This window comes from Atractosteus spatula, chromosome 6 (genome assembly GCF_055471065.1).
Source record: "Atractosteus spatula isolate fAtrSpa1 chromosome 6, fAtrSpa1.hap1, whole genome shotgun sequence".
Lineage (NCBI taxonomy): Eukaryota > Metazoa > Chordata > Actinopteri > Semionotiformes > Lepisosteidae > Atractosteus > Atractosteus spatula.
In genome coordinates, this window is record NC_142711.1 from 3,073,831 (window position 1) to 3,097,223 (window position 23,393).

General features: G+C 45.8%; 1 protein-coding gene across 3 annotated transcripts in view; it reads right to left on the reverse strand.

Annotated features, from left to right (window-relative positions):
- Positions 1-358: 358 nt before the first annotated feature.
- mib1 (MIB E3 ubiquitin protein ligase 1) overlaps positions 359-23,393 on the reverse strand; it is a 104,449-nt gene continuing 81,414 nt past the window's right edge. For 2 of the 3 annotated variants that reach the window (XM_088918854.1, XM_088918856.1), the window contains exons 13-21: positions 20,239-20,371; positions 19,187-19,273; positions 14,285-14,446; positions 11,205-11,386; positions 10,476-10,668; positions 9,910-9,988; positions 6,764-6,877; positions 4,422-4,522; positions 359-3,733 (exon numbers count right to left, since the gene is read on the reverse strand). In XM_088918854.1, coding sequence (XP_088774980.1) covers positions 3,593-3,733; positions 4,422-4,522; positions 6,764-6,877; positions 9,910-9,988; positions 10,476-10,668; positions 11,205-11,386; positions 14,285-14,446; positions 19,187-19,273; positions 20,239-20,371 — 1,192 coding nt within the window. In that variant the 3' untranslated portion in view covers positions 359-3,592. The remainder of the gene's footprint in view (positions 3,734-4,421; positions 4,523-6,763; positions 6,878-9,909; positions 9,989-10,475; positions 10,669-11,204; positions 11,387-14,284; positions 14,447-19,186; positions 19,274-20,238; positions 20,372-23,393) is intronic. The other variant, XM_088918855.1, reaches the window with a different exon arrangement.

Below are 23,393 nucleotides of genomic sequence, written 5' to 3' on the forward strand. Positions count from 1 at the left end.
TGGGTTGATAAGTCTCAGCCAGTACGTAGTTCATTATGAAAGATGAGACGATTCAGAAACAGATTTTTTCAGTACTTCTTCAGCCACTTTTCACACAGGTGAACGCGCATCACTCTGTACGTGACTGCAGGTACTGTATGACCCAGCTGATTTATTCACGCTTGTGTCAGCAGGATGAAGGATGAAGCTCCTGCTGTTACCTGTGTGGAGAAAGACACATTCTCCTCACTAGGATGCACGAGACCACAGGGGTAAGAACATGAAACCCAAGAGAATCTGACTCTTTATCCAGACGTGAGGACAACCTGCAGGCTGTACAGTGAGGAATAGTGAACGGAGTGAAACACACAGGCAGAAATGAGGCAACATGACGTTTATTCCCAAAGCTTTAGGTTCATAAGACCGATTTGTATCAACAAGGTGTTTATTCTCGATCACTCAGTAACACAAAGTGACATAGACAGCTTTCATGTTACACGTTCTCTCACGTTACAAACGTTCCTGGCCCCCCCCTCCCCCCCAAACAAAAATAACAAAAGCTGTTAAAACCTTCCAGTTACAAGACCGCAAAAAAGCGTTTTCGGAAAACAAAACAACCTAATAGTTGCAACAAAATAAAAATACATTACTACCAGTAAAGTACATTAGTGCATCTAGCTTAAACGTTAAGAGAACACTTTGAAATAAAAAAAAGACCTGCAAGTGAAAGCAGAAGCGGATTTTTAAAAACTAAATCTATTTGCACTGAAAGCCTCCGAGACCATGCTTTTTTTCTAACAAGACCGCAGAACTATGCTGCACTTCTTAAAAACAAGCGAAACGGCTGGCTCATAAGCGACAGAGTAAAACTCCTCTGTGATGTGTTTCTACTGAGTATCCTGATCCGAAAGACACTTCCGATTGGTTACCTCTCCATGAAACATTCTCGTATTCAATGCAATACGATGGATCTACTCAAGTCCTTTCTTATGTAGCGAGATCACACCAGGCTTAAATACATCACACCTGTAGACAAGCCCCAAAACAAGTCTTTAAAACCTTTAAAATGCCTGGATTTTTAGTGTTTTAAATGCATACCTTTTTCTGAACTATTGCATGAACCATACTTTTTGTTAACAAAGAATCTGAGAGCTTAGTGCCCACAGTCAAAACAGCTACATTTAACTAAGCCCTTACTTCCGGAAAGCAGCAATACCTACAGTCTTAATGAGAGCAGCAATGCAAAAAGAAAGCTTTCCAGGGGTAAATCTTAGCATTTTCAGACTACCCACTCCACTTGGCAGCCCTCTTAGAATGAGATGTTTTTCAGCTACTTTTTTTCTGAGAGATCAGCAGCCAGTTAGGATGTGCATCTATACGTGTAGATGGACACATGGAGGAAACGGAGCAGAACGATCCTCCAGTGTTTTAAAGCAAAGCACACATGTAGCTTCTCACATTACAGCCTAGGTCTGCAAAGAACAGCAAGTTATCACAGTTGCTTGCAAGAAGTGGTGCACTACTTCATAGCAAATATTTTACATTTGTACTAATGTAAAAGTTACATTGTACAAAAACTGTAAATTTAAGACTTTGTTTTACAGTTAATTGCCTACATTTTTGGCAGCACAAAAATGCGTAAATACAAACTGTTCTCTAGATCGGCCTGCTATAAAAACATATGAAAAGCACACTGAATACTTAGGTCAACAATGTATAACATTTTCAGAAAATATGCTGCTTTCAGAAGAGGCCTTCACATCTGTACCTTATCTCTGTTTAATGTACTTAAAGTACTTTTACATGACCGAAGCCTTTAAAGATCAATTAATTCCATGTTTGCTTGGAAAGAGAACATACTTAAACACTCCAATCCCTTGCCCTGTGTAAACTGCCATACACTTTTATATCAAAGAAAAGATCATCCTTTCAAGTGCATGTTTCACATTTGTACTTTAATATCGGACTGCGTACAAACGTCAGCACCTTATGCCATTATGCCAGCTTCCTGACTGCCAGTGGCACTGTGACATTGTTATCCCAACCATGATGTTGCATGTTCAGGCTCAGCGATGTTAAACTGGGGTTGCAAACCCAGCACATTACTTGAGATACATGAAACTGTCTTTGTTAAGCAAAGCCAGGGCCTTTGGAAAACCTCCTGGTGCTCGTTCTCAGACGCATATCTCCAGAGAACACCAGTTCGGAAAGTAAGACACTCTCTGTGCCACTTAGTCTAATTTCAGAACTGGGATCTAGAGACATTCATGCAACTTCCAGTGGAGGAAACATAAGAAATACAAAGCTTTCTTAACAGAAAGTCAGATAACATATTTATTAATGTTATTTTGAGTATTAAAGAAACATGGCAGTTAAACACAGCCAGAACTCTGTCTTTTTCAGACAGGCACCATCTCCTTTAAAAACGAAACATTGAACCTTCAATGTAACTTGCATACATGAAAGGGGCACAGATTTTTACAACATTTTGGCCTTTTATTATTTTTCCTGCTGCTATCCTACAAATTCACCCTTTACACGGTTCACAAAGCAAAAAGCCCTTCAGGTGGTCAAGTTCAGATGGATCGGGTTAGAAGTGAAGTTTCTTCAAACATACTATGAACTGAAGGACTGAGCTGCCCATGTTCTTACTGTCTGCTCAGACAGTGCCATACCCTGGTATGCAGCATTGCTTTGAGAACCAGCTGGGAATTCTGGAGGGGGAACTGCAGGCACCGAGAAGTGCTGCAGGCTCAAAGCAGCAGCATGGGTCTGAGCTCAGTTCTCTCAGTGTCAAGAGTGCTTTTCCACAATGTGTGGGAGCAAATAGCAGGAGGTTTCAGGGCATCAGACTAAATTTGCTCTAGAAAAGAAAACAGGAAAACTAGGTGGAGGTGGCTGGTAAGACTGTAAGCATGGTTAAAGTCTGTGCAACATACCCTTAAGTTAGTTGTTCTGTAAAGTTACCATCCTGACAGAATATCTACAGTGACGGACACTGGGCGAGTGAATGCTGCCACAGGGAAAGCAATTGCCTACAGCTAAATGTGTACATTGCAAAAAGATGATAAAGCAGACGCATTTTACAAAACATTCTGTACATCCGTCCATTAAATCAAACCACCACAATTAACCAAATCCCCCACCAATCGAGAAGAGAACAGTCACGAACTCCACCTTTACTTGCTCAACAGCCCCCTCTCCTGGGCACCACGGGACGTCCAGCTTATGCTTCAGAGCACAGAGCACTCGCACTTTAACAACGGTTCAGAGCCAAACGTCTCGCTCAACCCCCTCAACCCCCTGTAAAAACCCCGGGATGACGGCGACAGCCATGAGGAGAAAGGTCACTTGACAAGGGAAGCCCCACGTGCACTTGGTTAAAACTTTCGGAGCAACTGAAAAGAGCAAGCAAGCCGTCGGGGGGGGATACACAGCGCACAGGGGCTGCTGGGACTGAAGAAGGCTCTCCGCTCTTGTTCCAGGACTCTTTTACGCTCCAAACTTGTTGACAGACTGAACACTGGATTGGTCTCTGAATGAAACTGAACGAAAACACACACACACAAGAAAGAGAGCAGGCTGGCGGGCAGGCGGGCAGCCGGCCCGGGGTCTAGTACAGGAGGATGCGCCGCTCGATGGCCTTGCGGCAGATGGGGCACTCGCTCATCCGGTCTCCGCACAGCTGGCACGTGCCGTGGCCACACATGAAGATCATGTTCTTCAGGCGGTCCAAGCACACCGGGCACATCGTCTGGGAAGAGCAGACACCCACCCCTTCAGTCTCTCAGCAAACCACGTCCTGTCACTTAAGTGCACAGATCCTCTGTCTTAATGGGTACTTCAGCTGCAGGCCAGATCCTGGAACGGTGCTAGGGAACTCTAGCTATGTGTCTCTGCTCCACTGCAAGCCGCCCAAGATCAATACATTCAAAACTGCTTGTACCAACGACTGTAACAGATGGCAAATGATAAGGCTCCCTTCCCTCAGGCAGTTTAGAGGTATACAAACTGTGTAGTACAGTATGTGAGACTACTGTTACAATATTCTATATCAAGGGAGTGCAAAACAGGACCCGAAAACTGAAACTGACAAAGTGATTCATGGATGTTTTGTATTATATACACGAAGGAAAGCAGTTATGAGTGGACTGCATTTGCGAAAGGGAAATTAATTCAATGCCGAGTTCGAAACACTGCTTGCTTTCTGAATGGAGTGACTCAGCTCTGTCCTTTCGTCTGAGATGGGACAGGATATGTATTGATGTGAATTTGTGATTGGCTCCGACGTGCGTCGGGCTGCGTGTTCCTGTGTCCTAGGGAGGAGTGTGCCGTGGGGGGGCCCGGGGAAGACGGGGGCAGAGTGGCGCTGGCCCCAGAGCTGATGAAAAGCACATGCCTGCAGGTCGTCAGCGGCCACATCCAGGCACTTGAGCTCCTACCTGCTCCTTGATGTCCTGCAGCTGCTGCTGAAGCTTCTGCACGTCTGCGTTGACATTTGTGTTGTCCTTGTCCCTCTGCATAGCGGGGATGTTTCCACTGGCTACAACAGGCAGAAAAACACATTACAGTCTGGCCAGCGAGATGGAGACGCCTGAAAACCCTGCAAAGTGTCTGTTATCAGTGTTATTTCAAACAACTCTCCGTTTTGCTACACTCTTCTCCATTCCTGTATCAAGAGAGGCTGCTGCCTGCAGTAACTTTGACACCATCTTAAAACACTTTGATAAACATTAAAAAGCAATTAAACAGCTAATATTTTGTTCCAGACAGGCAATGCTGACCACATCTGACAGCTGTCACAGTTCAGGATTACAATGTGACAGGTATTTAAACCATATTGGAATTCCCTCAGCAGATTATGAGATTTCTGCAGTGAAGATGAAAACAGATGGTACTCAGCTAACAGCACTGAGTAACATGGTGTAAGCTAGGACATACTGTAGACTGTACAAATCTAGAGGGGGAAATCACAGAGTGCCAATGTGTTTGAGGTCCACAGGATTGTTACTTTATTAATCATGTTTGACAACACATGTCAGTTTGGTTCTCTGAGTAATGCCATGTTACTGGCTGAAACATCCAACATGTCTTGTCAAAAACATCCTTACTAAAAAACCTCTGGACGTCTAATCACACGTGAGCAGCGTGCTCAGATGCAACTTCCACCACAATTCTAGGACACACTTTTGTAAAGCACAAATAAACATTGTCAGTCTTCATTGGATTCAAGTATAAAATGTGAAAGATTAGTTTATTTCCTAAGCAAACTTTATCACCTCGTAATGCACCAGTTTATCACTGACCCACTTGTGCAACTCATTGTCATCTGCTGCTTCTGTCTCTTCCTTTCCAGAGAAACTCTTGTGCTCTTTAACACTCTAAAAGAAACCTGACTCCCGTTTTTCTGTAACTTTCTATACTTTGGAAAATATCGAGGACAAGCTATGTTTTCTATCCAGATCTAAGTCATTCAATGAATGAAGCCCTGCATAAAATCTACATTTACAAAAAAGTTGTTTTTACAAACCAAAAATTCCTTGTTAATTTCTCTCCAGAGAAAAAAAGCAGTGTCAACACGCAATCCACAAAACTTAAAAGCCCCGGCAAGTCGGAACTGTTGTTACCTTCCAAAAACCCTAGTACCTTCAGAACCTTTTGTATCTTAGTGGGCTGAAATTGCATTCTGAGGTGGATGAAATCTAGCAGGGAGTAGACACTGTTTTCAACACTGCTAACATTAGGATAAACACAGTTATACAGTGACTCCAGACTGCCTGGAGCTTAGTTTGATTTTGGTATGCCTGTTCATCACAGAAATGTGTCCCAACATACTATGTAAGAATCTTCAAACTGTGCATCACCCCCTGGTGACTCATAGCACCTCACCAGGCCCATTGAGCCAGAAATGAAAAGCATGTGGGAGAGCCTGGACCAGAACCTTCTCTGCACAGAAAGCCTTAGTCGTCAAACACGACATAAAGGAGATAACCTTTCAAAGCTCACATTCCAAAGGCATCTGTTGGTTTATGAGTGCTGGTAGCTTATTTCCTATCCATGCATGTTTAAAGCTGTGTTTCCAAGAGATCTGGTCTAATTAAGCCATGGGCTACAGAACCTCCACTAAATCTTCATTGGAAATGGTATTCCCGAACCGCCAAGTTCAGTGAAGTGAATCCGCAAGTTTCCCTTTTAAAAGGAAAAAACAAAACAAAAATGGCCAAAAAATGCAAAAATGATCTAACTCAAGAAAAACTGTCAAATGGTGACCTTTCAAAAAAAACATCCCAAAAATAAAGAGATGAATGAACACATTTGCCCCAGTGTATCTTGACATTTTCTATATTCTTTGAAGAATAAAGTCAGCTGCCCTGCAAAAAATAATTAAATGAAGCAAAAGTTAAGTTAAAAACTTACCTTTCAATCCAGATTAAATGTCTGGAGTAAACTAGAGAAGTGAACTGAGGCCGTAAGGGACTCATTATATTGCAGATTAAAGATTACATGCTAATCACCTTTCTTACAAATCACTACTGTAAAAAACAAAGGGTCATATTAGTCAGTCAGATCTGCCACTGCAAGGCTGCTTTTAGAAGCGTGACACCAAAGCACGTTTCCGGCTGGGAACAACACCCGCCCAAACCAGGATCCCACATCAACACCACTTCACCCCCCGCGAGAACAACGCCACAGGTGGAGAAAAACCAAAGTTAAAACCGAGAGCAAACAAAACATGGCAAAGCAAACAAGGAATGAAAAGGGAACGTGTGGAAGATTCACTCACTAAGATCTTCAGCAGAATCCTCCATACCTTTCCCGCCACAGCACATAATGAAAGGCGTTCGGCGCTCCACCACGGCCCGGCACTGCACGCACTTCTTCATCAGGCTGGCGCAGTCTGGGGGCACAAGAGCACAGGCACGCCGCGTCAGCGGCCGCGACTCCAGAGCACGGACTCCATAACCCACCCGCTTTCTCACTGCATCCCCCAATTCAGGGTGGCGGGGGAGCTCCAGGCACAAGCAGGGGTACACCCTGGACAGGACCGCCAGTCCATCGCAGGGCACACGCAGAGACACACACACTCACACACCCAGCGGGTCTCTGGACTGGTGGGAGGAAACCCATTCAAACACAAGGGAACATGCAGACTCCACACAGACAGCATCCCGGGTCCAGATTTCAACCCAGGGCCCCAGCGCTGCGAGGCAGCAACGCTGACCACCGTGCCGCCTGCCTTTCTGTTCCAAAGGCTGAATTCATCAGAACCTGATACGCATGTGAGTAAGGTGAGCCCTGAAATAACTGTGAAAAGTGATCCTGAGACAGAACCAACAAATCATTTATTTGCAACCCACAGTGCCACTGCACGCTAAGACAAGAGCCAGGAGCTGTGAAAAACCTGTCGCTGTCATTAACTGTTAAACTATAAGCAGCTGAGATTTAGACTAGAAAAAAAGGGAACGTAAGGGAAACAGTCACCTCTAAAACCCCTGCAACTGGACCGGAGAGTGCAATTTGTAAAATACTAAAAACCAAAGCTAGAAAGAGAGAGTTATAAAATCCTTCGTGCTGATAAAATTCATGTTTTATCAGTGGTATCCAGCCACCTTTTAATGTTCTAGTAAAAAGTTTTTTCTCTGGTCACGTTTTCAGATCATGCCGCTATGAGCATATTGTGGGCATGGTGGCACAGGATTACAATCATACAGAGCCTAATCCATGATCACTCAAATAATTTTAGAGTTTCAAGTTAAAGCATTGCTTTAAAACCAAGAGATGTGACTCCTGATTTCCACCTGCTTGATCACCTGCCCAGCAGATGTAAACCTGACTTTCTATTGAGGTGATGATTCTAATTGGAGGTACAGTGGCACCGTTCCTGCTTTTACAGACACAGAAAATGTGCTGCAGTTGACAAAGAGGGGATTTCATGAAAGGCGGGGGGTTGCGGGATGAAGCACAAACAAAAAAAAAAAGGAAAAGGACATTAAACAACAGAAATGGGCAACGAGAGGCCCCCGAGCCACTCAGCCAGTAAAGGCTCCTGCAGTGCAGGTGCAGAGGTGTGCAGACATCGCTCCCTGAGAGGGAGTCCCCTCGCGCTGCCGCACAGCCTGGCTCAGAACCAACGGGGCCGCATGAGCCGCAGCCGGCTGGCAGCAGCAGAATACAAGACGGGTTACACAAGAGAGGGGGCCATTCAGACCCATCTAGTCAGGGGTGGTTGACACAAGTTAAGACCAGAGGATGCCACCCAGCTGTTTCTCTAAAGTAGCCAGGATTATCCGTTTCAACATCATGGCCGGGTAGCTCAGCCACACGCCTCCACCACCCTTCGTGTCAAGAAGTGCCTCCTGTTCTTGGTTTTCTATGCACTTCCAAACAGTACCCACTTTGTGCGTCACGGCCTGTTCTGAACAGGTCCACAGGGAGGATGCAGTCGGTGCCCTTGAGGATTCTGCACACTTTTGTTACCTCTGTCTTCTCTATTCAGGACTAAAAGGCTCAGTTCTTTCAGCCTGTCAGTGTAGGACTGTCCCTTACTCCCTTAATGTATCCTGTCGCTCTCCTCTGGACGGATTCCAAAACAGCAATATCTTTGTTTATAATGAGGTGACCACAATATTAGTCATTTAGAATATTAGTACACAATATTCTAAATGAGGCCTTTTAGCGCGTTGCCCAATATGAACATGTCGCTTGATTTAAATCATGATCTAGAGAGGATGTAAGTTATGTCAACATGAACTTTCTTTTGGCATAAGTAGTCTCCAAAGGAACAAGTAATAGGTTTATTCCATGCTGAAAAAAAGAAGAAAGAGAACACAACGTTTCGGCCGTGGAGCCTTCTTCAGGTGTGGAAGAAGGCTCCACGGCCTTCTTCCACACTCTTCCACTCCATAAGTAGTCTCTTCAAGCTATTTCCCATTGTTCCTGTCAGCCTGCCACCCAAAAGCAACTCCTGTGGCCCGGAAATTGCCTTTCAGTGGTTGATGCACTGCGGCTCCAATCAGCCCTAAACCTCCTGAAAGCCGTGGGAGTGCCAGGAGTGCCAAGGAGAGACGCACAGACCCTCTCTAAGGCACCACGCAGCACAGGGGTCCTAACGACCCGCTGAACCGATTGCCAATTAGCGATTCCAAACTGGTTGGGTATAAAATGAGAAACATCATGGCAATTCAATTTGTTTTAACAAAACAAGTTTTTAAAATGAAAAGTAGCTGACACAACCACTTCCCCTTTACGATCTGAGTACAATAACAGGTAAAAAAAAAAAAAAGACCAGAGCTGCCACTGACTCAAAGCTAATATTTGTAATTTAATTATGAAGGCTTGTTGAGAATCTCAGTTATTTTAAAACAGACTAATTTGTTCAGCTAAGACATAACCTTCATCCTCCCATCTCTAATGTGCCTGTGCATTTTTATTAGAGACTTCAAGTGACCGTAAAATGACTATCAGTTTCTCTTAGTGATTTAGGTATGCATGCGCGGATAATAAACTGTCCTAAAGACTGCAATTAATTTGGGGAAATGATGAGAATACAGCCACCTCTCTCACCGATGCAAAAGCTCATGAATTACAGAGCCGGTACTGCGCAGAGCAAATGGGAGATAATACACAATGGGCAGAACACGAAGCAGAAAACTGCACAAGCAGCAGGTGCCCTGAACCATCAAGAATTTTATGTTTCTTTGGTATCCAGTATGAAAGCTACAAATACATTTACTTTGGTAAAACATCTTCTTAATTTCCTCTATTAAAACTTTTTCTGAACGAACGCAAGTTGTAACATAACATTGCGAGTAAAGCCCGGAGGTGACAGCTCGCAGTTTTACCTCATCGCTGACCGCCCCAGTCACAGGCTCACTGTGCTGCGAGGGTTAATCGTGCCTCCAGAAGGAGAGAGACTCGTTATTCACTTACTCTCACAGGCACACATGTGGCCACAAGGCTGGAAGAGCACAGCTGCCTTCTTGTCCGAGCATACCACACATTCTTCAATCTGTGGGAAGAAAATTGCCAAGGCAAGACTGTTTTAATAATATGCAGCGGAATTTCCACACACGTACATGACCTTGGGTGGAGAACGTTCTCCTGCGCCTCTAAAACCACCTCATTATTTGAACTGATGCTCCGATATTTATGAGCGACAGTCGGTCGCGAAAAGATGACTGAAGCAGTGATTAATAACTCAAATATCCATCGAGTGCACAAAACAACCTGAGTCCTCATCTGAAAAAAAAAAAAACACCTTAGATTTTAAGCGAAATTTAAAGTGAATTGTAAATCTTAAATTCACCCAAGATCCAAGGAAGTGCACTGAAAAAGATCTCAACTACCGTCTGCAGGGCAAGAACTCTGCTGGCTGACGCACATTCCCTGCAGACCAGGTTGTGCGTGGATGAACCACTGTTTGTTCTGTGACAGGGTGAAATAGGAACAGCAGCAGCTGCCCAGAAAGAGGCTCTTGGCGCCCCGAGCCCGGTTACCTTGGTTCTGGACTGGACCTGATCCTTGCAGATGAGACACTTCTTGACCCGCGGGGAGCAGAGCGAGCAGGTGGCGATGTGCCCGCAGGGCCCGAACAGGGTGTCCCTCTTCATGTCGGAGCAGACCATGCACTCCTCCAGGGTCTCCGAGCTGTTGCTGATGAGGGAGGGACTGCGGGAGCCCACCTGCCCGCTGCAGAGAGACAGAAGCATGCTCAGGCAAGAGCCCGCCCACGCCAGCCGCGAGCAGGGTCACCTCACACAGCTTGCAGAGGCACACGGCCTCACTGCTTGCCGCCGGTGAACGATAAGCAAACCAGCCAAAATCGTGGATCGTGAGAAAACGCGGGAGAGGTGGAGTGGAGTGAAAAAAAATAGACCAGATAAGTCTGACACGATCACTGATCTTTCCTTTTGGAGTCCACTCCACCGGTCCTACACTGTTTCTTCAAAAGGTTCTGAAAAGAGAAGTCAAGTTTGGCATCATTTGCTAATGGAAAAAGATTACTCACTTGATATATTTTCCCTTTAATGTAATTCTTAACACTCAACTGCTGCCAACTTCCTCCGCAGACACAGTTAACGCAAAAGCCACAGAAATTATTCTGCTCATCTATTACCGTGAACAGCCAGAGGCTCCTTCAGAACAGACCTCAAATCAAAAACTGCTCAAGGCGGCTGTCACGTTCAGGCGCAGCTGCAAGACTTCCACTGCTGCGGCGAACGCACCTGGTCTTCTCCTTGTGGCACTTGGCCAGGGCCTTGCAGAGGCTGGGGTCGGGGCAGAGGTCGAGGGGAGACTGGCCCTTCTTGTTCCGGACGGTGAGGTCCGCGCCATTGGCGGCCAGGAAGCAGGCGATGGAGGCAGCACTCTTCTTCTCGGCACCTTGAGTTCCCAGACCCATGATCAGCTGGGGGAAAGGGAACGGTACAGCACGTGACAGACTGCCCAGAGCCCCAGCGTCCGCCGGACTTCAGGGGGTCTCAGCGGGATACAAGCGTGTAGCAGTGTGTGTGCGCGCACGTGTACAAGACTGGAGGCCCATCCTAAAAGCTGTGTTTGCACACAAACAGCCTGTCACGGCAGTCCATGTGTTCGATGCCCTTTGTTCCCAAATGTGAGAGATCTGCTTTGAAACACCACCCAGAACATACCACGCTGAAAAATATTGAATTATAACAGCCTGTTTGCTCTGAAATCAGCTTTGCAAATGCTTTGGCAGGGGTCTTTTGAGACCCCCTCACAACATCTGTGTTTTCATTCATTTAGTCCTCTTCGAAGCAGAAGCAGGAAAAGAGTGCTCGCTCCCAAGCGAAGAAACCTTGGAAGTCCATTCTACACAAAGGACGAGTGATTAAGCTTTACATATTTTCATGGTTTTGTTTTTTCAATGAAGAGAATATTGCTTGTGTCTTGTGTTGGTTCAGCTTCGACGGGACCGAACGAGGGAGGAAAAGACAGCCCACATTCAAGTCATTGCAGACAAAGGCTGAACGGTCACTGAAATGATTTTACATTAATGGATGTTAGCACTGTGCGTCAAATTTCAAAACTGCTTCCGTTCTTAACCTCCTGCGTCAACCCTCAGCTCAGAGGTCAGAGGTTAAATCATACCAACTGATCAGACAACACCCCTCCCCTGACATCTGAAGGGACCAGCAGGACTCTGCCTCAGCTGAACAGACGAAATCAAGTTTACAACATTCGCTCCAGGCCATTGAACTGTCTGTATGGTGCGTTCCTGGATGTGGCAGTATCTGTTTGTACTGGCTAAACAATGAATCAGAGGCTGCAGTGCTGTACAGAGCGCTGCACAACTTTACACAAACAAGCACGAACAGCACTAAATATCATAAAATATACCACAATTTCCCACACAAAAGAACCAGAAGACAAATATTTCTTTTAAAAAGAATTAATGTTGTAAAATTAAAATCTGATTTAAATTGCCTTACTCCATTTTGTAAGCGGACAATTATAATAATGATGAATTATTGCTTACACTTAAATAGCGTTTTTCTGGACACTCCACTCAAAGCGCTCTACAGGTAATGGGATCCCCTCCACCACCAGTGTACAGCCCCACCTGGATGATGCGACGGCAGCCATAGTGCGCCAGAACGCTCACCACACATCAGCTATCAGTGGGGAGGAGAGCAGAGTAATGAAGCCAGTTCATAGATGGGGATTATTAGGAGGCCATGATTGGTAAGGGCCAATGGGAAATTTGGCCAGGACGCCAGGGTTACACCCCTACTCTTTTTGAGAAACGCCCTGGGATTTTTAATGACCACAGAGAGTCAGGACCTCGGTTTTATCCGAAGGACGGCGCCTGTTTACAGTATAGTGTCCCCATCACTATACTGGGGTATTAGGACCCACATGGACCGCAGGGTGAGCGCCCCCTTCTGGCACCTCTTCCAGCAGCAGTTTTTCCCAGGAGGTCTCCCATCCAGGTACTGACCAGGCTCACACCTGCTGAGCTTCAGTGGGTTGCCAGTTGTGAGTTGCAGGGTGATATGGCTGCTGGATAGTAATGCACGATACACTTTCAAAGCTTTTAAAAGGAGACAGCAACATTTGTTTTTCACACAACAGGAAGCTAAAGGCTTGATCCGCACCCACCCAGTTTCCCCTACACCTGCCCTGGTCATCGCCTGAGCCTGGGCTAGCTCCAGTCTCAAAGCAGAGACAAGAATCTGCTGAATACAGACACAATGAAGGACTGAAACACTACGCTGCCGACATGCTTATGGAAACTATAGCACCTTGAGTCTGGCACAGTCCACTGTTTCACACTCTCAATAGTGCTGACGTTTCAAATGGCTCAGGTCTCGCTCTCCTGGTTTTCTACCGTCAGCAGAGCCTCCGAAGCAAATTGCTTGCTTGTATTTCACTAAAAGGCATTAAGATATGGGGTATGTTCTAAAATATGAGTGACAGACTGCAAAGCAGACAAAAACTGCTCTCCCCCGAAAAAGGACATTTTGAAAGAAATCCACTCGAGTCAGTCGTCACTGCAGTCACGTCTGAAGTCAGAGGGCCATTAAAATGAAGGGTTTTTTCGCCATTATCTAACTGGTATTTAACTTTTTGTGTGATAACAGCTGACGCAAGTCAGTCTTCAGTATCCCTAAATTCGCTTTGCAGTGCAATTTGAGAGAAATGGATTTACTCAGTTTCTCCTCAGGCAAGGCATATCCATGTTAAGTAATTTCCTGACTTCCCACAGAAAATATTTTTATGTTGGTAAGGATGGGACAATCATGCAGAACAGTTAATTTTTGCCTGGTGGCCACATTTGTTTTGGATAGCTCCTACGGGATATCTCGGCTAACCACGATTAGATTTGTCCGGGTCTTGGATAGAAATCCAACAGTAAGATTGATGAAACCATTTATTGGTACAGATGACCACTAGGTGCCACTCTTCTGCTCTGGCATTATGTGTGGAGAGAGGTGACAAAGGCTTTGTAATCTGGATATGAAGGTGACAATTTGTTTTTTCTAAGAACTGGGATGCAAAGCTATTTCTGCTCAATCATGTGTGAACAAATCTGTCCTCACTACCACGGATGACACTCAAAAATGAAGAGACCTTCTCTCCCACTTTGCTGATGCGAAAAAATATCGGCGTGCAAAGATGGAATTTCCACAGCGGCATCTTTCACAAAGCGCTGCTCAACACGTGCTCTGACCACGTTTCACCAGCAGACCTCGTGCGCAAAGGAAAGGCCCAAGAGAGGAGAGGACGCCAGGGCTCTCTGCACGGACTGGCACATCGGTGTGAGAGCGAAGCCGGTGCTTACCGTGTTCTTGGAGGGCTCCCAGGGGCTGTCCACCTTGCCCACGTCCTGCATGTCCTGCAGCTGCCGCAGCTGGGACAGGGTGTGGTGCCGCAGGGCCTCGTGGAGGGGCGTGTCCCCGTCCTTGTCCTGCACGTCCAGCTTGGCTTCGGCGCGGACCAGCAGCTGCAGGGCGGCAGCAGGGGCACGGTTATCAACACTGGGAGGCAAAGCCGGACAGAGGGCAGCGCGTTTCTCTCCAGTGCACGACTCTCGAGACCTTTCGTAATTCCCAGAGAGAAAATTCCCATAGTGCAAGTTGGACGCCACTCCAGCCTTGCAGTGCTCCATGGGAATGAAGACAAGCGCAGTTGTCCACAGTCGCTGTTCATCACTTGAACAGCAAAGGGCCTCAGCTCTGTCTGCAATCCGTTTATTAACTTTAATAAGGCAGACACAAGGCTCCTCCAGGAGACAAACATCTTGGCATTGATATTCAGGATCAGGGGCACAAACTATTTAGCTTTGCGCTCTTCAGGCCTTTAGGACTTGCTTTGATAACTTCATAAAACAACAAAACATCAATAAACTGACAGGACTAAAGAGCACTCAAGTATTCTAAAGAAGTCTCATTACATAGTGATGCACAATGAAAGCACAGCAGTTTTAAGTTTTACATCAGTAGCTCACTCAGCACAGGCACATGTTAATTGCAATTCAAATTGTGAAAAGGTAGATTTATGGAGTAATTTCCCCTGGGCCAACAAAATACTGAGCCCACACAAGGTACTCAGTGGTGGGTTTTGAGCTAAAAGTGCTGAAATTAGTTGACCAAGAATCCGTACGAACAGTCATTCAAAAAGAAGATTATAATTAAAAGAAGAACAGCAAAAATATGACCATGACTCTCCTGAGCAGTGAAGACTGCCTGATAGCTATCTGCATGACCCAGTGTGGCCTGTGTGTGAGAAAAGCCCAGTGAATAAGATATTCTGCCTCAACAATCTGCAGACTATTCCTCAGAAACCAGGAGAACAGCTCTGTGAGAGACAGGACATGTCCTGGAAGGCAGAGGGTCACTATACCACCTCAGAAACGTCACATCCGTCTGGATAATTGTTCTCATACTGCAGCATGTACAGCACAAGAAACTCCAGAAAGAGATGACCCATGCTTCATCAGAATGACTGTAGCTCGTCACAGAAGTGATCAGCATGGCTGGAGGCTGTTCAGAGTAACACACTGACAGCTGAGAGAGAAAATCAATCGCCATCTTCCAGGGAAAAAAACTCAAGCTGTCAGTTAAAGATCTCCAATAAAGCACAGAATAATAAAGAAAATGTATGTTTTACAATTGATGCATTTTTAGGTAAACCATAGCTACAGCAGATTGACAGTTACTTTAGAAAAAAGAAAATAATTTCTATAGAAAATGGACAACAAAGGAAACAAAGAAGCCCGAGTCAGAGCATTTCATGCAACTGCCAAGCTGAGTTTAGCTTTATTAACGTCATGTCAGCATCAGATACAGGATTCTCACAATGTTGTATCAGTTTTCTGTGGATCAAGAGCAAACTAGAGCTCAAACAGACATGGAACATTAAATACAATCAACTTGACAACCTCATCAGCAGCAGGAAAAGGCTCTTGAAAGCACGAGGAAGGCTCCACAGATAGAAGGTCATGCTTTTTCCCTTCTTTATACTTTTCGGCATGGAATCAGCTGCACCTGCTCCTTTGCAACTCACACACTGACACAGCTCCACACTCTAACTCGGATCTCTCACTAGAAGCTTGTCTTCTCTATGGAAACAGAGCTGTCTGGTGCAAAAAACTATTTTAGTTTTGAAATGCACCTCAAAGCATTTGTACAAACTTGCTATTTTGCCGGAAGTCTTACCTCAAATATACTTTCTGTTTTCTGCACAAGTGGTTTGCAGTTCTCATAAAGGAAGTTTTTCTAGGACAGTGTTTCTAGTAAAATGAAAATCAAGCTACTGCATTGTGGACTGCTTTCTTCTCTCAGTCCCTTATCTGCCTACTTATACACAGAGGAGATGCATCACAAAATCGTCACTCCTTGTGATGGAAAGCATCTACATAAGTTAAGATAAGCAATATAAGTTAAAGAGAACAAGAATATTCCAGATGTACCCATTATCTAATCTGTTTTTTGTTTCTGGAGTGATTTGATTGACAGCTCGAGTTTGGGAGAGACAACCAGATCCTTGGAACATTCCTGTGATTAAGCAGGCTTTCCCCCTGACAAAGGAATGGGAAAAGCCTTCTCTTGCCATGCCTTACTCACATGTTGTTCTCAGACCACGGTGCTGCTCCTAAACTGGGTGTAACTGGAATTAGACATTCGCTATGTGACAAAATTATTCCTCCCCACACACTAGATCTACAACATAATTCATCCAAACTTTAAACTTCACTGACTTCCTTCCTATGTTCTAAATGGATTCAACTGATACAGGAGAATTACATGGATGGATTAGCCATTCCAATCTGCAGCACAGATGTTCAAGCTGAAAAGGCTATTCCCGCTCGGTCACAGTACTAGGATCATTACCACAGCTGCTAATTGAGCACAAAATCTTAATGGCCCTTTTGGTTTCGGTTCTTAATGTGATTACGTTTCAATTAGTTAGGTCTGTACTTTCCCCCCTTCATTCTTTAAAATTATTCCACAGTTGAGAAAAGCGGGGACGAATCCAGATCCAAACATTTTAAACCAAATCACAGTTCTTTGAGGGACAGACTAGTGTGGGGGGGGGGTCAGCCTTGGGGCTCGTAACTGACAGGTCGTGGGTTCAAGCCCCTGCTGCAGACAGTGCTGTTACACCTTGACGGAGGTGCTTCACTCCACTTGCTGCAGTCCACCCAGCTGTAAAAGCGGGGACCAGAATTTCTGGGGGTGCTACCCGTGACGGACCTATGTTGGGGGTGAAATCATAATAATAATTGCTTGCACTTTTATAGCGCTTTTCTGGACACTCCACTCAAAGCGCTTTACAGGTAATGGGGACTCCCCTCCACCACTTCCAGTGTGCAGCCCCACCTGCATGATGTGATGTGATGGCAGCCATAGTGTACCAGTACACTCCCCACACACCAGCTCTCAGTGGGGAGGAGAGCAGAGGGATGAAGCCAGTTCAGAGATGGGGGTTATCAGGAGGCCATGACTGGTAAGGGCCAATGGGAAATCTGGCCAGGACACCGTGGGCTCTAATCGTGTGCGCTCTAGTCCACTTATCAGCAGTCCAAGAACCAGGAGGAGCTCTGTGCCGATGGGCCGCTGTGGCTCTGGCCTGGGCTTGCTCTCCTTCTAGAGCGGTGCCCCAAAGCCTCCGAGTCTCCCTGCAGCAGGTCGACAGGAGCGAGCTGCTCCAGCTCGTCTCGCCTTCATCTGCTGGCCTTGATCTCAAAGACACACAGCGCCAATATCCAGAGTAAATAAAGAAGGATAATACTGCAAGATGACAGATGAGAAAGTGAGAATATTCGCATCTTCTGCTCGCATCAGAAATTCAGTATTCAATTGGTTACCTCACCGGTACAGAATGACAACTATGAATCTAGTTCTTAGAATGGTTTTGGCAGCTTAAGTGATCATTTTATTTTAGCCTTTAATTAAATCATTTTTAAAAAGCGATACAAATCCTAGAATGCATATTTTTATTAGGCCGGTGTTGAAGTAAGTATCAGTAAGGGGTTCTCATGCTAAGAAATTGGATTTGCCTATTTCATTCATCACTGTTTGGTGAGATTAGCCCTGTAAATCTGCATAAATTTATACCAGCGCCTTCTTCCCTATCTCCGGGACTAGAATATCTAACTGTACAAATGTACTTACTGTATATCATATCTATACCACTTGTAAATGATTACAAATGCTGTCAGGTATGGTGGTCAGCTGAGATAAAGTAGAAGGATTATTCAGAAATATGCTTCTCCAACGCTGGGAATGTAACTTTGCAAGGTTACATGGTTTGTACTGGAAAATGCTTGAATGTGTGGCATATTAACAGGCTGCTGAGCTGTGTTTTAAGATGTATTTTTTTTTTGATCCAGCGGAAACAAAGCTCTATTACAAATCCTTAAATCAAACTGGTTGACCATGAAGCCTAATACCCACCTCCTGAAACTGACTTCTGAACTTTTTTGGTACTGAACTTATCAAAGCAGAGAGTCCTGTAGCTGCAGCAGGAGTTTTCAGAGACAGACGGGTGTCCCTGTGACTGGTCTAGTGGTCTGAGCTGCCAGGAATTAAAGCACCCTTGAACCCAGTATACAGAAAACAGCCCCTCAGCCCTCCTGACCAAAAACACACTGCAGTATCCTCACTCTCCCTGGGGCTTCATTCCCAAACCATGAACCAAAGTGAAACACTCAAGGGACAACAAGGCACTGGTAAACATATGAAACGCTCATGATCATAAAACACATCTAGATTAAGTATCTGGATAATTCAATTCGTATTGTGCACTAACAACCAATTCTTTCAGAACAGAACCCTTGGCAAGTGCAGTAATTACACTGAAACACTTAAAAGTCTGGGGAATATTACTTGTAATTCTCAGTTTACCCATACACACAACATGTAACAAGATTCATTTCAGCATAACTGTTCCAGCTTCTCTAGTTTCTAGCAATATCCTCACACTCAACCAGGTGTCATTTACAAAAAGGGTGTTCCATTTATATCCACAAGATGGTGCTGTTTTGGTACCTGTCCCTTGACTTGTTCATTTTTCTTTCACAGATAGCTTTTTCATTGGCACTGCATCAATTTTATCCAAGGCTAAATTCCCACTGCAGAACCAACTGCAAATTTAAATGAACTTTTCTGCCACTTTGATTTTGAGAAAGAGATGAATAGTTATGTCCGATAGGATCTTCAATGAAGAGGAAGCTACTTACCCTGACGATCTGGGTATGCTGGCGTTCCACTGCCAAGTGCAGAGCCGTCTGCTGGTTCACATTCTGAATGTCCAGATTGGCACTGCCCTGCAGGAGCAACACACACACACACATCAGGCATGGGTGTGCTCGCAGTACCTTGCAACATCCCATGCAGTCCCCCTTTTGTGAAATTAAAAACGATAAACCTCCATGAGCAAAACACGTCTAAGGGAGAGATAAGTTATGGGAAACGTCCGCAAACAAACTGGTACACACAGACTTGGTGCGGTTGGCTCGAGCCCTCTCAAGCTGCTTGGGGTCCAGCAGCTTCCAAGTCTGTCCACAGATTTTGAATAGGATTCAAGTGGGGACTCTGGGCCACCATGCAAGGACATCTCACTCTACTATTCTTAAGCCACTGCAGTGCAGCTCTGGCCTCACTGTCCTGTTGAAAGGGGGGTTTTGACAGTTTTAGGTCTGAAGCAGGTTTTCCTCTAGGACTTGCCAGTACTTTGCTCCATCTTTATTTCCACCAAGTCATACCAAGCCCCCCAGTCCCTGCTGGTGAGGAGCAGAGCTATAACATACTGTAGTGCTGCCAGCACCCTGCTTGACAGCAGGGATGGGGCCGACTGAGTGAAGCACTACGATGGGTTTGTGTTAAATTGAAGACTATGCATTTAGACCAAGAAGTTCCAGTTTTGCCTTGTGCGACCTCATTACAGTGAGAAACTCATATGGGTATACAAAAACCGATCAGATTAGGGAGGACTTGATTTTCTCTTCCCGTCACCTTCACAGAAGAGATCGACTTCCAACAGGCACGAGAAACGCCACTTGAAAACTACTGAAGCAAAATAACAAAACAAAACAACATGACAGCATGAAAACCATCATAATTAAGCTTTGTTTGAGTTTAACTTTCACAATGTAAAGGACCCAGCACAACCAGGTTAACTTGATCAAAGATATTACACAGGTTTGAAAAACTCACTTCTCATGGGTGTGATACCTTTCCCCAGATGACCAGGGAGAGTGACAGGCCTCCAGCGCTGGGACGGAGGTCTTACCTGGTGCACCAGGAGCTCTGCCACCTCCACATGATTGTTGAGAGCAGCTAAGTGCAGGGCAGTGTAGCCATCGTCCTTCTTCTCATCCACAATCCATGGCCTCGGCAGCTTCGAGAGCAGGACTCGCATGGCACTGCAGGGACACAACAGCATTGTGAGAACTGACTGGCACTGCAGGAATAAACCAGCACTGTGAGAGGTCACCCTGGCACCGCAGGGACATGACAGCACTGTGAGAACAGCCTGGCACTGCAGAGACACACAGCACTGCGTGACAACAGCCTGGCACTGCAGAGACACACAGCACTGCGCGAGAACAGCGTCACACTGCAGAGACACCCAGCACTGCGTGAGCACAGCCTGGCACCGCAGAGACACACAGCACTGCGTGAGAACAGCCTGGCACTGCAGAGACACACAGCACTGCGCAACAACAGCCTGGCACTGCAGAGACACACAGCACTGCGCGACAACAGCCTGGCACTGCAGAGACACACAGCACTGCGCGACAACAGCCTGACACTGCAGAGACACACAGCACTGCGTGAGAACAGCGTCACACTGCAGAGACACACAGCACTGCGCGAGAACAGCCTGGCACTGCAGAGACACACAGCACTGCATGACAACAGCCTGGCACTGCAGAGACACACAGCACTGCGTGACAACAGCCTGGGACTGCAGAGACACACAGCACTGCGTGAGAACAGCGTCACACTGCAGAGACACACAGCACTGCATGAGAACAGCGTCACACTGCAGAGACACGCAGCACTGCGCGAGAACAGCCTGGGCACTGCAGAGACACACAGCACTGCGTGAGAACAGTGTCGCACTGCAGAGACACACAGCACTGCGTGAGAACAGCCTGGCACTGCAGAGACACACAGCACTGCGTGAGAACAGCCTGGCACTGCAGAGACACACAGCACTGTCTGGGACGCATACAGATACTAGACAGGGGCATGCATTGGTACATCACAATGCAGTACAGGCAGGAAAGTAAAAATCAAAAGAACTAATCGCCACGACACTTCAGGTAAACTTCATCATTAAGGAAGAGCAGCAAATTGCCAGAAACCAGAGAACAAGTTTAAAAAATGGTCATGTGAACACCAAACAAAAAACACAAGAACAACATTCTCAGTAGTCAATTTGAAGGGAAGATTTTTTTTTTTCCTGAGTTGGTGTTTCTCTCCACCCAGCAAGTCTCCAAATGCTTAAGTTTAATTAAAACAATAAATCTCCCCTAGGTGATCTATTAAGCTGGCATGTATGCATAAAAAAAAACTTATTATGCTAGTTTTCTGCATGAGAAGGACTACAAAACATCTTAAAAATCATATGGATTGCAGACAGTGTATAAAACAAGCGATGCCATTCTTTTCCTATGAGAGTGACACATCCAGCTTTTTGAGGCGCGGTGATCCGGAGACCTTCCTGCTGTGCAGGTTTGGGTCCGCGGCCAGGCGCTGAGCGTGGGGGAGACCGGAGCCTCGAGAAGGGGCCCACTCCCGGCCCCACAGCCCCACCTCTCACTCCAAGCCACGTGGCACCGACACCCACCCCGCGCAGCCCAGTGGCAACAAAAACGTCCTCACTATCAAAAACATTTTTTTTTTTGTCGGAGATTCTAAACGATCTTAAGCCCTCTTGTTGCTGTACTGGTCTCTATACCGTATGACCACATGATGTCTAGGTGGTGCTAAGAGGATCACTGCAGATTTCATTTCGCACAGAAAGTGCATGAGGGAAAGTGCTCAAGGGATCACTCTCAGGAGATCCTATCGATCCCAGCACACTGGACTGAACCTGCATGTGATCCCACGAGCAGGAGAACAGGTCAGCACATGGCCGTTCAGCTGCAGCTGTGACTGAGATGAGACTGAACTCCACTTAACAGACAGCAGAGAGCAGAGAAGCGCAGAAGCACGGGCTTGCAGATTAAAACATCACACAAAATCCAAGGACAGCTTTCACAGTGACTGACCCTACTCAAAATCCACTCCATTATTACAGACAAATGCTTCACACAAAAGAATTTATTTAAATAACAAGTAGCTCTCTAATTTCTGTTATGGCAAAAGTAGAGATGAAGCGCTGCTGTGTACATTATGGAAAGCGAACTCCGCCTCCCACGAAAGGACTACTTTGTTTAGATTTGAAAAAATCAGCACGTTTTCTGTGGATGGAACTATGAATGCTGACAAAAAACCAACACCTTTTGTGCTATTACCAGCAGTCGGTAATATAACACTTCTGCTATAAAAACAATAGATTCAAGTTGGCATTTAAAGTTGGCATCAGAAGTCAGGCCTAGCTTTGGAGATTGAGGATGGGGGACTTGGAGAACTCCTCACTGACTCGGTGAGCATGAAGACGTTTTATATGCTGTATATGGACACCAACGTTTCCACCTTGTAAGCCTGCACTCTCAAACTCTTAATCGCTAAGCAGGGCTGGGACTGGTCAGTACTGGGATGGGAGATCACTGGGTTGCAGCTGCATGTACTGTTTGTGGACCAACAGGTGGCGCTCCTCCCTCTGAACCAGACTCTGCGATCCAGCTCCCCCAGTACGGCGACTGAGGACAATGTGCTGCTCGATGTTGTGTCTTTCAGATGAGACACAAAGCAATGTTCAAAGGAGTGGGGGGTGTTTACCCCTGCGTCTTGGGTAAATCCCACTCCTGGATGACAGATTCCAGCTTCCCTAAAGCTCCTCCTGCAAGCAATTGTAAAGCAGTCAACTGTAGAGTGGGTCTGCTGGTACACAGCTCTTCCCACACCCTTTAGAATGAAGAGCGCTACATGAATGCAATTATTTTGACAATCACATGTGTACCCTGAAATATAGTAGCGTTTGCATACCAATAATTGTCCGGCATTAGGTTCGAGGACTCGAGCTCTAGGACCTTTTAATGCTCAGCATTACACTTCTCTGTCCTCTTGTCCCTAAAAAACATCTCCTGGCATCCGCTGGCTCACATCCCAACCTCAGAGAACAAACGCCGTCCCCCTTCTCCTCAGATCCTCCCCCCCTGAACTCCACGCCAGACTCCTCTCTGCCTCTCGCTGGGGATAACCTATCTAAATAATTTTTTTAAATTAAATAGATATGGATTGATAGTCTCTATACATACACAGCGAATGGCT